The 16,506-nt window shown below is 45.2% G+C and overlaps 1 protein-coding gene and 1 long non-coding RNA gene across 5 annotated transcripts in view; one reads left to right on the forward strand and one right to left on the reverse strand.

Moving 5' to 3' along the window:
• Positions 1–1,898: 1,898 nt before the first annotated feature.
• Positions 1,899–13,223, reverse strand: LOC118372227 (uncharacterized). The gene is made up of 3 exons (XR_004823174.2): positions 13,091–13,223; positions 2,990–3,140; positions 1,899–2,849 (listed from the first exon to the last, which is right to left on the reverse strand). It is a non-coding gene; the product is annotated as an uncharacterized LOC118372227 (long non-coding RNA).
• The window catches only part of LOC118372226 (malonate--CoA ligase ACSF3, mitochondrial-like), a 52,187-nt gene continuing 48,845 nt past the window's right edge, over positions 13,165–16,506 (forward strand). For all 4 annotated transcript variants that reach the window (XM_035758029.2, XM_035758033.2, XM_035758032.2 and 1 more), the window contains exons 1-3: positions 13,165–13,212; positions 13,813–14,433; positions 15,942–16,097. In XM_035758029.2, the coding sequence (XP_035613922.2) occupies positions 16,071–16,097 (27 nt within the window). In that variant the 5' untranslated portion in view covers positions 13,165–13,212; positions 13,813–14,433; positions 15,942–16,070. The remainder of the gene's footprint in view (positions 13,213–13,812; positions 14,434–15,941; positions 16,098–16,506) is intronic.

Consider the following 16,506-nt stretch of genomic DNA (forward strand, 5'->3'; position numbering starts at 1 on the left):
TTTCACCTAGTTGGCTCAGGGATTCGAACCAGTGACCTTTCGTTTACTGGTCCAACGCTCTTAACCACTAGACTACCAGCTGCCCACCCCCCAGCACTCCCCATCTCCCCCTGCTTCCATCCCCGACCGTCTGCCTGTCTAGTTCAGTCTCACGTCCTCTCTCTCTATCCCTGCTTTCTACCCCCCCCCCTTTCTAACTGAAACAGCGTGACCTCCCTCCAGCACACTCACACTGGCTCCCTCAACAATATTGCTTTTGAACAAGCTCCAATAAACAAACAATTACCAGAGAGGATGACTTATAAGGCTGAATTGCTTCACCATGGCGATGCGTTTCATTTCAGATTTCACAGTCCCCCGGAACAGAAGACAGGAGGCCAAACCAAACATGCTCCCTCTATCCCAGGCTCTGAGCCAGTTGTGTGTGAGAACGAACACACACACACACACACACAAGTATGCACATACAGCCAGGCAGGCACGTACACACCCCTCCACCAACTTCCGCACCATGGCTGTTTTGGATGGTCTTGAATTGACTCATAGCCTAATGCTCCATTTTCATGTTAATGTATGGAAGTAACACATAATGACTAGAAGAGACATTCATCTCTATCTGGGGTTTACATGATCCCATAACTGCCTTGCAAATTAAATAGTTCAATCTACAGCCATATATAATCATTAGGGGGCAAGTGACCACAGTTTCAGTACACATCTAAAGTAATGGATTGATAAAGTTGTTAAGGCAGTGCCCTGGAGTAAGTAAGTAGTCCTTCACAAGCCTGCCTGACCGCAACTCGCCATAACGACTAACATAAAAAAATACACTGAGATCAATACATAGCGAGATAAAACAATTTGAGGGGGATGTAAGTGCTGGCCTCAGGGAGAAGAGTTCTAACAAAGTGTTCATGTTCACCACTCCACCATGGGGATAACACTTCAGACAGCTAGGGTCACATTGTCCTATACTGTAGACGGGGTCAAATGAAAATGGAAAGAATATGCACTTAACAGGTGCAGGACAGAGGAAACGTATCAAAAGAAAAAATAAATGGTCGCAACTCTGGCATGGTGATTTAATCAGACGCACAAAAAGAGACCACGTTTCGATCCGAGTTGCATCTTCGTCACGTCATACATACACTACTGTGAAACACGCCTACTTAAATAACTTCTAGCGAGGTGACAAGTTCCTCCTGAGACAAGAGTCCTTTGGGATGCATTCCCCTCAACACCGTTTCCAAGAGGTATAAACGAGCAACTAAATATAGAACCTTTTCTATAAAATGTGTTCTCTGCTCACAGAGTTTATGGCTATACAAGATATAGCTTGTCAATTTGACGTCTGAAGTCGATTTTTGGGGCGTTTTAGCTCACCCTACACTTAACCCGACACTTAACCCAATTGTCCTAACCTGCTATGTTTATTGTCCTAACCTGCTTCGTAAGTTCTCCTAACCTGCTATGTTTATTCTCCTAACCTGCTTCGTAAGTTCTCCTAACCTGCTATGAAAAGTCAAATCTGACATAAGCTGTTATCCATTCTAGTCAAAACCGCTCACAGGGTTTCCATTTTCCCTATATAATACAGTATTGGATACAACACATTGGTCTCATCTGTTTTTAATCTATTGCAAAGTAATCTATATTACTTGACATGGATAAACAAACCAACATGTATTCACGTTTTTCCATATGTCTACTGTGTAATATGTATTGGTACGTTCATGTACTATATGTATTCAATTGACCGGATGAACATGCTCCTCGAGGTTATTTTAAGTCGCCGTGTTTCACAGTGGCGTATGATGTGACGAAGATCCAACTCGGATCAATACGTTGTCTTTTTTTGGGCATCTGTTACAATCACCATGGGAGCATACCAGAGTTGCGGACATTCTTTTCTCGTCAAATGAAACAGAACATGTTTCCCCCATAGTCTGAGAGTACAGTATAGAACTAGGGAATTACTTTTCCCCCTTGAGCCAGACAGGTACATTAACTCAGAATACCAGTATCTCAGAAATTGCTGCAGGGAGGTGTCCAGACAAAAGTCTCGCTTTTAATTTTTGTTAGTCGATTTCCGTTTTCAGGCCATCGCTGGCGATAAGGCAGTCGTGAAAAACTAGAAATGCCATTTCCCATTTAATTCCTGTATCGTCTCCTCTCCTCCTGTCATCTCTGCTCTCTGCAGTAACCCTCCATTGTCCTCCTGCTGGTATTGTTCTGTGGGCTTTGTCGATATTACTGGCCCCCTATTGCATCTGCCAGCCATGAGCCATTGTTCAGCGCCATGCCACACAAACAGAGCTCAATTAGGCAGTCCTTTCTGTAGCAACGTGATTGTTTTGGCCAGATCTCCATCGCAGCACCTGTCTCACACATGTTCAACCCATTGATGGACCCGTAACTTCACCCCTCTCAAATTATTACCATATAAATAGCACACGTCGCACATGCCTAGTTCCTAGGGAAAAAAAGGACTCATCTCATGAATACTTAAAACGAACAGTTAGATAGAAAGATGGAAATGACACCCTCTCTTCTGTTGCGGTTGACATTCTATATCCTCACTGAGGATCTTTAATGAGAGAGGGCACGACTGGAGCATCATGCCTCACACCCCAGGTTTGTATCCCAGAAAAGAGCACTGTTGTTCAGGCTGTGGCCGGTCCATCTCTGGGTCCAACGGGTGTCCTGTGGCTGGAAGTGGAAGTCCCCAACGGCTAGTTAGTCAGTCTGTGGGTTGGATGCAGGAAGTACAGAGCGGTGATTGCATAATGAAAGCCAGGCAGTGGGCTGGATCCAATCTTCTTAAAGAGGAACCATGTGGTAGTCCCTTCCTAAAACACAAATCCACCAAGGGACAAACACACATGCATATGTACAATAACACACGCACAGATGACAAATTCACAGAATGAGTCATGTGCACTCACACACAATACATGCTACACTGCTGAATTGCAATGTCATTATGTACCTCTATATGGGAACCTATGAGCCCTCCTCTCCTGTCAGTCACTGCTGGAACCCTTCCTCACCAGTAGGACTGCATTTGTGACCCCTGATCCCTCAGTTGCTGCCACATGTCAAGGTGCCGTGACCAGGCCATTACCACGGAACCCTGTTGCCTGTAAGGTGGTGAGATGAAACAAGTGACCTCATTAACCCAACCCATCAAAGACCCATTAATGGCCAATTCATTAGGCCCTTTCAAATGCCTCACCACCACAAACGTCTTAAAAAGGGATATTTCAGGATTCTACTTCACCAGAGTCAGATGAACTCATGGTCGTGGAAAGCATTTTTATGTCTCTGCGTGCCTTTTGAAGGAAGTTGCTAACTAGCATTACCACAATGACTGGAAGTCTATGGTAACTGTTGGCATGCTACTAGATACTATAGACTTCCAGTCATTGCACTAACGCTCATTAGCATTGGCTCACTAAACTCTCTGACTCTCTAATCTCGAACTTCCTTCATACTGGATGCAGGAGTTCATCTGACTGAGGAGTAGATAAAGGGATACTTCGGAAAGTTGGCCCTTTAACAATAACAGACAGACGGCAAATAGAGGGGAAGACATGCCTCAGAATGTCATGTTAATTCAAGGGAGCATATTTCTCTCTCTGTGTGTGTGTGTGTGTGTGTGTGTGTGTGTGTGTGTGTGTGTGTGTGTGTGTGTGTGTGTGTGTGTGTGTGTGTGTGTGTGTGTGTGTGTGTGTGTGTGTGTGTGTGTGTGTGTGTGTGTGTGTGATGTGACAATGTGTGGCTGACACACAAGCATGTCACATGAAAAGCGAAGGGTTTTCTTGTTGTTTGCCATCCCAGTGCTTTTAGAGACTATAAATAAATAACTGAACCAGTGGTAGACAGTATTAAGAGATATCCATATCCATCCAACTGTTGTCACATCATAAGGTTAATTCATATGTAATAAGATCAGCTATCACCAAAGGATTTATTGTACCTACTCTTAGATGGCACCTTTTTTTTCTAGAACCTAAAAGGGTTCTTCAACTGTCCCCATAGGAGAACCCTTTGAAGAAACATTTATGGCTCCAGGTAGAACCCTTTTTGGTTCCAGCTAGAACCCTTTTTGGTTCCTGGTAGAATCCTTTTTGGGTCGAGGTAGAAACCTTTCCACAGGGAGGGTTCTACCTGGAACCCAAAAGGGTTCTCCGGACAGCCGAAGAACCCCTATGAAACCATTTTTTCTAAAAGTGCAATGTGGGGAGGACCATCATACGATAAAAGCATCATATGTATTATTTACAGCACAGTTTGGTGCATTCTACATATCAGCATTAAAATGATCATTCACCTGACCACACAACAGTCTCCACCTCCTCAGAATGACATACCTTTCTGTTCGGTTTACGATGGCATATCCTCGAGACAAATAATAAAGTGTGCTTGTCACAGACATTTACGCCAGCAATGTGTGCCCCACTTTCTATTAACACCCAAGCTGTGATTATTTCATTCAGCGGCAGCTTAGCCTAGTGGTTAGAGCGTTGGACTAGTAACCGGAAGGTTGCGAGTTCAAACAAGGTACAAATCTGTCGTTCTGCCCCTGAACAGGCATTTAACCCACTGTTCCCAGGCCGTCATTGAAAATAAGAATGTGTTCTTAACTGACTTGCCTGGTTACATAAAGGTACATTTTTTTTTTATAAATAACATAAAAAAAGTACACATAACAGACAAAAACAAACGAGTGCATTAGAAACCGTACTAATGTGTCTGTGTACACGTCATTCTGTGGAACACAGTTTGTTTTTACTTATTATCTGAAGAGACTTCAAAAAAAGCTATAAACTATATAATTGATACCATTTATATTATCATCCATTTTGATCAACACAACTACTGCTATCTAATTCAACAGGGTCAACCTCTGATGGAATACATATTATCTTGTCACTGAAATAGATACTCTTAATCTCTTCACAAACTTCATGGCTTAAGAACCACAGCTAATTAAGCAGACGAGAAAACAGGAATACATTTTAATATTGATTTTCACCGCCCCCTTTCTCCCCAGTGCATTGTGTGTGTGTGTGTGTGTGTGTGTGTGTGTGTGTGTGTGTGTGTGTGTGTGTGTGTGTGTGTGTGTGTGTGTGTGTGCGCACGAGTATGATTATGAATATTTTAAGAGCACATTTAACATGGTGAAGCCAGACTGCCTCAGAGAGGGATTTGCGCCCACTCTTCAGCTAATGACCCTGGGCGCTTCCAGCAAGCTTCTTCATATTTTAAAGAAAGTCGATAGCGCACCAGCCCAGTCAGCAGCATTAAGATTCATACAGACGCCACGGGACCTGGAAAAATTAATAACACGCGTGCCTAACAATCCTTCCTGCGATTTAGTGGAGCACTGAACCCCTCTGCTTGAAATGCAAAGTGGTAATGAATACACAGACAAGATGAATTCTGAACACGCATCCCCCTCAACGCACAAGCTCACATCCTTTACCTACACACCCTCCTCCCCCCACCACCACTCAAAGTACACAGAGGAACAAAACAAAAAAGTTCAGAGCCTCTTTAAGACTTGAGATACGGCGCCTCTGAACAAAAGCTTTTCACATCTCTCCCTCTGATGAATTTTTGAAGACTTCATATTTGCAGCTGTGGGGAGGCATTGACAGGTCCACTCGCTACAAGGTCGACCATTTTCAAGAATCAATCCCAACAGCTCTCTGGTTGTTAACGACAGACGTGAAGTGTTCACTTAGTATGGAGGGCTTTCTGAGGCTCTCTTGTTGAAATATGGAACAGGTCAGTCAGGAGCTGGCAGCTCACAGAATGAAGACAATAACAGCCGAGGGTGGAGTCACAGTGCACAGCTACACAGAGGAGTCTGCCCTCAGCCACAGAGAGAAGGTGAGGACACAGAACTAGAGGACAATGATGAAAATCCACTGTGGGATTAGAGAGAGGCTCTGTAGATATACGGTTTGTGAAGTTTCTGGATGGAGGGACAAGTTAACTATGTATGACTGATGTCAGATTATTACCAAGGAATCCTGGATATTGACTATACTATTCCCCTTACAAAAATATCCTTGAGTTAACATTTTACAGTATACAGTTATAATGCTTGATTACTTGTTAAGCATGTATGAGCCTCAAGAGAGCTTATAAACTCTGTGATGATAGACTCTTCCATGTACAGCCACAGCCCCAGCCACGGCCCCAGCCCAGGCTCAGCCACAGCCACAGCCCAGGCTCAGCCCCAGCCCCAGCCCCAGCCCCAGCCCCAGCCCCAGCCCCAGCCCCAGCCCCAGCCCCAGCCCAGGCTCAGCCACAGCCACAGCCCCAGCCCCAGCCACAGCCCCAGCCCAGGCTCAGCCACAGCCCCAGCCCAGGCTCAGCCACAGCCACGGCCCCAGCCACAGACCCAGCCCAGGCTCAGCCACAACCCCAGCCACAGCCCCAGCCCCAGCCACAGCCACAGCAGCCACAGGCTCAGCCACAGCACTGCAGCAGAGCTGGTACGTTCTCCCTTGGAGGCTAGACAACATATGGCACTGTCTCTCTGTGAACACACCACCCAAGCAGAGTGCCAGTCTCAGATAGAGGGGGAGAAAGAGGGGGGAGGAGGTGGGTAATGTAATGAGAGAAGAGTGAAGCGGAAGACAGACGGATGTCAAGCTTTGTGCAAAGAAACAGGATAGGGGAAATAAAAACAGTGCTCAGTGTTAAAAGAGGAGGATGTATGTTTCAAGTGATTTATTTCTCTCATGTCCACATAAACCATAAACATCAGGTATTGCAAACACATGCAATGCCTTAGACATAATAAACACAATCCCTCCATTTGAATTTAGGAAGGAATTTGTCAATTTGACTTCAATTGGGAACATATTGTGAAAGAGGACGTATATGGATTCGATTAAAGAATCAAAGTTGACATCTGGATGTAATATAACAGCACGTTCAGATGAATGAAATACTTTAACGTTTCCAAGTGCAAACCCCAAACAGAGCAAGACATTTTGTTTGGTGGCTTGCGGTGAGTCCTCATCTCTAAAAGCGGCTGCTAAATGACATATATCTCTGAAAGTTAGAGTTAGTCTGCTCCATTGTTTCCATTTCCTTGGAAGGATGTTGAAAGGGAAAGAAGGGAATCTATAAGTCATTAGTGGGAAACCATCAGCCGGTCCATTGCTCTATGAAGTTTATAATAAAGCCAGTGGAGCAAGCCCCTCGGTGTCTGATTGGTTGAGGATACCTGCTGGAGGCACCTTCACTAGTTATCACACTTTTCCTATTCATCAGATTTCTTACTGTTTCTACCTGGTGCCTAACTGTACAGTCAATATACTGTCACTGTGTGGCCTGGAGGAAGCAGCTCCCACAAGGCTATCATTTTAGCCCTGGCCTGGCCTGGGTCACTCTGTTCATTTTATTTCAACTTTATTTAACCAGGCAAGCCAGTTGAGAACAAGTTCTCATTTACAACTGCAACCTGGCCAAGACAAAGCAAAGCAGTGCGACACAAACAACAACACAGAGTTACACATGGAATAAACAAGCGTACAGTCAATAACACAATAGAAAAAACGAAAGTCTATATACAGTGTGTGCAAATGGCGTGAGGAAGTAAGGCAATAAATAGGCCATAGTAGCAAGTAATTACAATTTATCAAATTAACACTGGAGTGATAGATGAGCAGATGACGATGTGCAAATAGAGATACTGGTGTGCAAAAGAGCAGAAAGCTGTTGACCCGGGTTTGGGATAGCCAGGAGGATTGCATGGCCAGTCGTACAGAAATGCTTATTGAAATTTTAGATTATCATGGATTTATCAGTGGTGACCATGTTACCTAGCCTCAGTGCAGTGGGCAGTGGGAGGAGGTGCTCTTCTTCTCCATGGACTTTACAGTGTCACAGAACTTTTTGGAGTTAAAGCTACAGGATGCAAATTTCTGTTTGAAAAAGCTGGCCTTTGCTTTCCTGACTGACTGTGTGTATTGGTTCCTGACTCCAGTCAGGTCTGGAGTGAACCAAGGGCTATATCTGTTCTTAGTTAAAAAAATTTGAAAGGGGCATGCTTATTTAAGATGGTGAGGAAATTACTTTCAAAGAACGACCAGGCATCCTCGACTTACGGGATGAGGTCAATATCCTTCCAGGATACCCTGGCCAGGTCGATTAGAAAGGCCTGCTCATAGAAGTGATTTCAGGGAGCGTTTGACAGTGATGAGGGGTGGTCGTTTGATCGTGGACCCATAGCGGATGCAGGCAATGAGGCAGTGGTCAGGATAACGTCTATGAGGGTGCCCATGTTTACGCATTTAGGGTTGTACCTGGTGGATTCCTTGATGATTTGTGTGAGATTGAGGTCATCTAGCTTAGATTGTAGGACTGCCGGGGTGTTAAGCATATCCCAGTTTAGGTCACCTAACAGAACGAACTCTGAGGGGCAATCAATTCATATATGGTGTCCAGGGCACAGCTGGGAGCTGATGGGGGTCTATAACAGGCGACAACAGTGAGAGACTTATTTCTGGAGAGATTCATTTTAAAAATTAGAAGCTCAAACTGTTTGGGCATAGACCTGTAAAGTATGACATAACTTTGCAGGCTATCTCTGCAGTAGATTGCAACTCCTCCCCCTTTGGCAGTTCTATCTTGACGGAAAATGTTGTAGTTGGGTATGGAGATCTCAGAATTTTTGGTGGCCTTCCTAAGCCAGGATTCAGACACGGCAAGGACATCAGGGTAGGCGGAGTGTGCTATTGCAGTGAGTAAAACAAACTTAGGGAGGAGGCTTCTGATGTTAACATGCATGAAACCAAGGCTTTTTCCAATTACAGAAGTAAACAAATGAGAGTGCCTGGGTGTGGTAGAATAGATTCAGGGCTTAATGTGCAGACAGGGGTATGGCCAACAAAAATTCTGAGATCTCCATATCCAACGACAACATTTTCTGTCAAGATAGAACTGCCAAAGGGGGAGGAGTTGCAAGCTACTGCAGTTGCGGGTACAGTGGACGTAAGCCCAGGCACTGAGTGATGATAAGAGAGGTTGCATCTCTGGACGTGCTGGTTATACTGGGTGAGGTCACTGCATGTGTGGGGGGTGGGACAAAGGAGGAATCTGAGGCATGTAGAGTGGGACTAGGGGCTCCACTAAACTAAAACAATGATAACTATCTAAACAACAGTATACAAGGCATATTGACATTTGAGAGAGACATAAAGCGAGGCATAAAGCAATCACAGGTGTTGATTGGGAGAGCTAGCTAAGAGAACAACAGGTAAGACAACAGCAGCTAATCAGCTAAGACAAGAACAACAGGTAAAATGGCGATGAATGGGCAGAGAGGGTCGGTTAACTACACACAGGGCCTGAGTTCGGGGCTAGGGCCGACAGATAAACAAAAGAAATGATGTTAATGAACAGGCATCAGCTATGTAGCTACGCGCCTGGCTTGTGGCTAACTGGTACTAGCTTCAGGGCAGGGGCGTTAGCCACTATAGCCACTCGGTAGCAGCAATGATCCGCTGCAATGGTCCAGAGCTTACGGCAAGTACTTTGATTGAGTCCAAGCTCATATACAGTAAATAGGTAGTAGGCTAAAGAGCCATTAATCCCCCATGCAGACGGAGCAGCTCTCCAAGGCCATCAGCAGCTCACATAAGCAGCTCATCACCAGCCTGGTGCTCCATATGTGCCTCACACACCAAGGTCCCAGTGGGCCTCAGCCCTGTGCAATGATACTGTCTGCATGCCTGTCTGCCAACAAAGGGTATTTTTAAAGGCTCTAGTGCCACGGCCATGGCTAGTGAGCTGCATGGCTAGTCTGCCAACCCCATGGTTGTTTTTTTTGGCCAGCTCAGTACTGGAGGGTGGGGAGACAGGGGGGAGTCAGAGGTCAGACACTGAGCAGCTGGGCCAATGACAATGCACACATTATAGCCAATACTAGATTGGCAAAACACACACACATAAACACATACTGTACAAACAAAGACACATATACACCACCACCACACACACACCATAACCTAATTTTAGCTGTTGCCACACAAAGGAGTACCCCTCAGGAGGAGTTATTTTTTTCTCCAAATCCACCTCCAGAGTGAGTGTGATTCTTGGGGGCCAGCATTGATGACATATGCTGTGGGAAGATGGGCAGACAGGAGATGGGTCCAGTGTCATATCTGCAGTGTGTGTTTCAGAGTCCCGAGTGGTGATGATCGCTTATCCCCCTGCCACAGCACATATGTCAGGGATGCGGAACAGTTGGACGTGGCCGAGGGCTAAACTGGGTCAGAGTGACACAGATGGAGCCAAACTCCCAGTGGGTCACTATCAGCAGAACACGAAAAATAACTGCCTTTGAATCTTGACAGAAATTATCTGTTCGGCTACAAAGTATTATTCACTGTAAAAAAAATCCAGAATGAAACAAGCACTTGAAATCCAAATAAGGTCACCTATCTTGCTAGGAGCAAACCCCAGGCTCCAAAATCATGTGAATGTCTGGATCTCTTAAATATAATAGAAGATGTGCTTTTGTCAAAATCCTCGACCTGATGTCAGATCTCAAATACGTGGTTAATGCAAAATCCTTAAGGGGGAAAAAAAGTTGTTTTGCACTACATTCGAGAGGTTTCTTTTCATGTTACTTTGAAAGAACACGACAGAGTTATCCTGAGAAGAGACACTGTATTTCCTTACAACTGGTGTGAGTACTCTGTAATCACTGTAGGAGATGGGAGTGCTGACGTTTTGGAAAAGGGTACAGTAGTAAAGCTCAGGGAATTGCCCCAGAAAGCTAGCATGTGGGCCTTTCATAGTAGACATTTTAATTAACGGTTCAGCATAAACCAAACATGTTTTTGCACAGATGGGGAGCATTAGGCATCAGTGAGGTCCCAGTCAAGTTCCAAAGAGTGTATGGAGCACAGCTATCCAGTCATAGCAAAGAATGTGATACAATTCCTCTCCAGACAGCTCTGCCGGGAAGATAAACACTGTGTTAACCAAAGAGAGTGTCTCTTGTTCTGTTATTTATTTCCTTTCTGAGTTGAAAATATTTCTAAGAGCTTTTCTAACAAATGACCTCGGTGCCTCCGCATCGATCATTTTGAAGACTCAAAAGAGAGTGGAAAGGTCATCCATTCATTCGTAATCATTCCTTAGCAAAAGATTGAATGCATTTTGTTCGCTTTGTACAGCAAAATCCTCAGCTGGCTTTTGAAAGCATCAACAACTTCTCCCAACAAGAAAAGAAGCAGTTTCTCTGTCTTTCGCCTAGAATAAACCATCGCCCAAGGAAACATATCCCAGTATGCTTGGGTACAGCCCAAACGCAGTGGTCCCGGCCGTGGTGGTTAGTATGTGGGTGGTGTGAGATAGTCACATGCTTACAGTGCTACATCTCTTGGATGTAAGTCAAGTTTGCAGCTGCAGCACGGAATAATTCATCACCCCCTCCACGGCCGGGAGGATCCACAGGTAGTTGATGAAGTGGCAGTGCCAAGCGTCCCAACTGGCGAAGACAAAGCGCAGCTGCTGAGAGTCAACGCGGCCAGATGCCACTGCCGACGTACCATGTGTTCCAAGTGGGGCAAGAGGGGGAGAGTAGAGGCGCTTGCCAAGATCATTCTCACATGGTGCCAACCTGACACATGTTCTGGCACTCCCAAAGGTTTCTTCTCCCAGCTCGCTCCTCTACTTCCCTCAGATATGAGGGGGGGTCCTCTCTCGCTCTCACGCACTCTCTCCTGTCTGAAGTCTTATATGCCTGTCCTGTGCCAACCGAAAGGGGAGTTGTCGCCCGCTGCCGGCCAAGTTGCTCGCCCGCTCCGGAGCTCCGTCAAAACGGCAGGCGCTGGCTGGCATCCTAAGAGGAGAGCGGAGTGCCAAGAGTCTGTTCGCTAGGTCGCCATGCCCCCCATTGTATCCATCCCAGTATGTCTCTCCAGAGCAGCTCCATATCTAGTGCTGAGTGGCTGGAATTCCAGATCTGCCTTATGCTATGTGTCAGCAACATGGCTGACCTCGACAGCCGCAAATAAGCCCTTTTAATCCAAACAAACATGGTATTTGTGACCAAAGTACAAACGTAGAAAACAAAAATATGTATCCACATTCGACAGTTTAGGTTGTATCAGTATAGCGGTGTCATCTGTATGAATAATTACTGAGCCAATATTGTGATAAAGGGATGCTCTATGAAGATGATATAGCTGCTGGTGGCATCTTCTCGACTGGCGTTTCCTCTGCGAATGGAATGGCTCTCCCTTTGACGATACTACTTCTGAAACTGGAGGGGAGTTTTTCTGAGACAAAGCCTCCAGTTTCATAGGAACATGCCATCCTCGTTTGCAATGTAGGGGTTCAGGGAAGTGAAAACTTTTTGAATGAGTGCCATGTCTGAACAATTCTTATCTGAGGCCCGCGACTGCCAGCTGGTGGCTGAATGTGCCCGGCTCTGTGAGATGATGCCAAGCTAGTTGGCACGCTGGAGAAGTGGCATAGAGTGATCTAATGCCAAAACAACTCTGTGTGGTGCATATCCCACTTTCTCTCTTCCATCTCCCTCGTGCCCCATGTCTCAGTTTGAATTGACACGTGTTCACAAAAGAAGTCTTAGTGAGATTCTCAACAACAGATGCCACCAGGTTGAGGCAAGAGGAGGTGGAAAGAGATTCAAGTTTGCGAACTCTACACATTGAGATTTGTCACAGTTTACATTAACGAATGGGTTACTAACAGTCATAGAGGTTATATTAAGAGGTCAGTGAAGTCTTCTACCACTTGATTCCTCACCACTCTTGATCCAGGATTTTTTTTTTTAAATAATAGAATGACCATATTGCATAAACATAACTCAATTAAATGTACAACAATCTAGCAAGAGGTTATTGACTATTTTGTGTTCAAGTGGAGTAGCATCTCCTCCTCCACCACATCTTTTCCTGGAAAGTGTAGCCTAACATCATAATATAGCACAGATACATCTGTGTTTTAAAGTAGTCAAGCATTGCTGTATGAAAATGACTTGTTTGTACTATTGTTTATATATCCTGCAAATTTAACAAAACTCACTCACCTGGATTTTCAGTCTCAGATTTCTTTGTTCCGTGGTTCACAACCAGAACTCTAAACTCTAGCTCCAGTTTCCATTCGGGAATTTTATTCTGACGCACCGTCACAAGAATGACCGGTGTTTGGGTAAGGTGAATATTTACTTTAGCAGTAGGTTTGAATTACTAGGTTAACAAACATTGCCCTCTTTGAGAAAACGGATATCGTTTAAGCATACTAACATCGCATGTTAGAATGTAAAACACATTCGGGGTTTCTCGCTAAAATTAGTCTTCACCAGCCACCGGCATGAACTGGCTAGCTGCTATGTATGAGCATATTCATTGATTGGTGTTACGTTAGTTAGCTGCACCATTACCCTCAAGTCCAAAGACCAAAGATCAAGTCCGGTGACAGACTGTTTGCTAAAGTTGCAGAGCTACCTCACTGTATCTGTAAAAGCTTGACTATACCAAAGTGACTTGAAGCAAAAACCAACACTGCGCTCACGCCACAAACTGATTACATTCTGTGCCACTGCCTGTCCCTGAATGATTTATCCTTTCAAAATAAACAGCTTGGCATAGCAAAATATTTGCTAGCAGTCTAGCCTGCACAGTATTCATAGAAGTGTCACGGCAAGCCTGTCAGAAATACAGTCTTATCACTATAGCAGGGATAGCGCCTATTCTTGTCATAACAATTTCACTTAGCCTATGTTAATTATGAATCTCTCAAAATTAACAGGTACTCCAATGCGACCATTGTGTGGCTTGACATCATGAGGATAACATTGGTAGCTGTGAGCAGCATAGTCTCCCATCATGTTGCCAGGGGCAGTACGTCACTTGGTCCCTCTGTGGCTCTCTGCTTTGACTGCTGGCTGGTTACAGTGTGAGGCAGGGCCAGGGAGATGGCTGCTGGGACAGGTCTTGAGGAGAGCCTACACCTCCACAAGAGCAAGGCAGGCTGCAGCAGGGGACAGTGCCCTTGTGTTTTCCAGAGCCCGAGTGTATGGGGACAAGCTGGCCATGGTGGACGACAGTGGGAGCCACAGCTACAGGGTGTTGTATGGTAGTAGTAGGGGCCTGGCTGTGCGTATCAAGGCAGTTCTGGACTGTCCCTCTGGGGACCTGCAGGGAAAGTGCATCTCCTTCCTGTGTGCCAACGATGCCTTGTACACGGTAGCCCAGTGGGCGTCCATCTGCCCCCACCTACAGCCTCAGCTGTCTTCTGGAAGCCCCAGAGACCCAGCCTGAGCCTGGCATCACAGACTGGGCCCAGCGTCCTGCCATGATCATTTACACCAGCGGCACCACAGGCAGGCCCAAAGGGGTTCTCCACACTCACAGCAACATCCAGGCCATGGTAAATTGATTATTCAGTTGTTATATGCATGAATTGTGAGCATAAGATGAATACTGGTGTTATTCTGTACACTGCTTTTTATCATAATGATGTTCTGAGGCATGTTGAATATTTGATCAGTCTGAAGGTTGGACTGAATTTTAAAAGCTATACTTCAGCTTTTTTTCATTACTGATACTAACCAGGTTTCCATCCAACCCTTTTAGAGTAAAGTACATATCAGATAATAAAATGTCATGACAGTCCTGTTGGAAACAGAATTTTGTTTTGGTAAAGGTGTCATAAAATGAATTATGCAAGACATGTAGGTGGAAACGCTTTTCTGAGCAAATACTGATATAAATAATCATCATATCAAAGTAAACTTGGAGTCACGTGATGACATGTTGTGTGGTCAGGAAAGCATGCAGTTTATTAGGCTACAGATGAAACAAATGATGCAGAACTTCAAAGGGTGGTGAAAGTGCACGGTGATGAGCTTGATGCTCCTTTCCAATAACTATCGAGGATCTTATTCTGGTGACATGATCATCGATGCTTGGCTGCCGTTTGACAAATCAAAATAAATCTCTATTTTTTTCCATAATAATCTCATCATGTGTCGGCAACATTTTTTGAGACGACCGTCAGTAGAGTTGAAAATGCGATGGAAACCCATTTAACCTTTTTATTTGGTACATGGGAATTTAACTGCAAAAAATATTTTTATATGCACTTAGTCATCACACACAGCCTTTTATCTGCAACAAGTCAATTAGATGGAAACACAACTCATATTGTTTTTTTATAAGCATTTTATAATACTCGCATGAAAATCTGTCGCCAATTGAATGGAAACATAGTTCTTTTTTTATTTCCTGCTGTCGGTACTGTGAACTTCAGAAGTATTTTTCTCTTGAGGTATTAATAGAGGTTCTATTGAGACAGTTTTCTGTAGCCCAGTGGTAGTATGTAAGGGTGGGTTGTCGGGGGTTACACATGCGACAGACAAGAGTGTCGTTTTGCTTTTGTTCCACGTGAGCTTTCTGAATAATCGCCCAAATTATTTCATTACACGGGGCACTTCAGGCTATGTAGGATTTTTTGGGGGTACATTTTCAACCACAATTGACCTGCATGTCCAATAGAGTAGAAAATTAGATCACCCTCAATTAAGGAGATTCATTTGTAAATGACAAGCCCAGGGAGGGTGGTCAGTGAGGGAACACGGAAGAGATGGTTCCTGGAAGGTTGAGGGCTTGGGGACACTATCCATTCCCTCTGCTCCTTCCAGCTATCTGGCCCTGCTGACTAAAGACAGGGGTTTACTCTCTTCTTGCACGGTGGTTACATTAAGTATGTTTGATAAGGAGTGGCAGAACGGAACCTTCAGGCAGGACCACCATGAAAGATTTTGAGTGAGCTACCCATCATTATATAGAAAGGAAATGTCCAAAGAACTGGTAGGAACACATTGTATGACCAAATAGCTCAGTGGATCTCTCATGGCCTGTCTCCCCCTCTCCCAGGTTCAGGTTCTAGTGTCAGAGTGGGGCTGGTCCAGAGATGATGTCATCCTTCACACCTTTCCCCTGCACCACATCTATGGCATCGTCAACAAGCTGCTCTGACCTCTCTGGGTGGGTGCCACCACCGTCATGCTGCCTACCTTCCAGCCTCAGAAGGTACATTACAACTATAGTACACTACTACTGCTACCACTTGTAACATGCTGTTTCAGTTGACTCTCTCATGTCCTGTCTGTGTGCTGTCAGGTATTCTACTGCTGTCTGCCTTGTGTGTGTTAGCAGTAAGTAGTGCTCTGTAAGGGACTTCAGTGGAGGCTGTCTGTCCTCCTCTTGCGGGGATCCACTCCACAGACCTGAACAATGGAGACACACCAGGGCGGGAGGCTGGTGGGGAGTAGAAGGGGGCTGCTGTTCAACCTTATCGGCTAGTTGTCAGCCATCGGCGCTAATTGTGGCAGTGTTGCCGTGCTGAAAGCACTGGGCCGGGGATGTCAATAACAGAGCCTGGAGCTGAGCTGACACGGACAGGTCCATGATGCCCCCCGCCTCATCCCGCCGGGCCACT

Source organism: Oncorhynchus keta, chromosome 14, assembly GCF_023373465.1.
Source record: "Oncorhynchus keta strain PuntledgeMale-10-30-2019 chromosome 14, Oket_V2, whole genome shotgun sequence".
Lineage (NCBI taxonomy): Eukaryota > Metazoa > Chordata > Actinopteri > Salmoniformes > Salmonidae > Oncorhynchus > Oncorhynchus keta.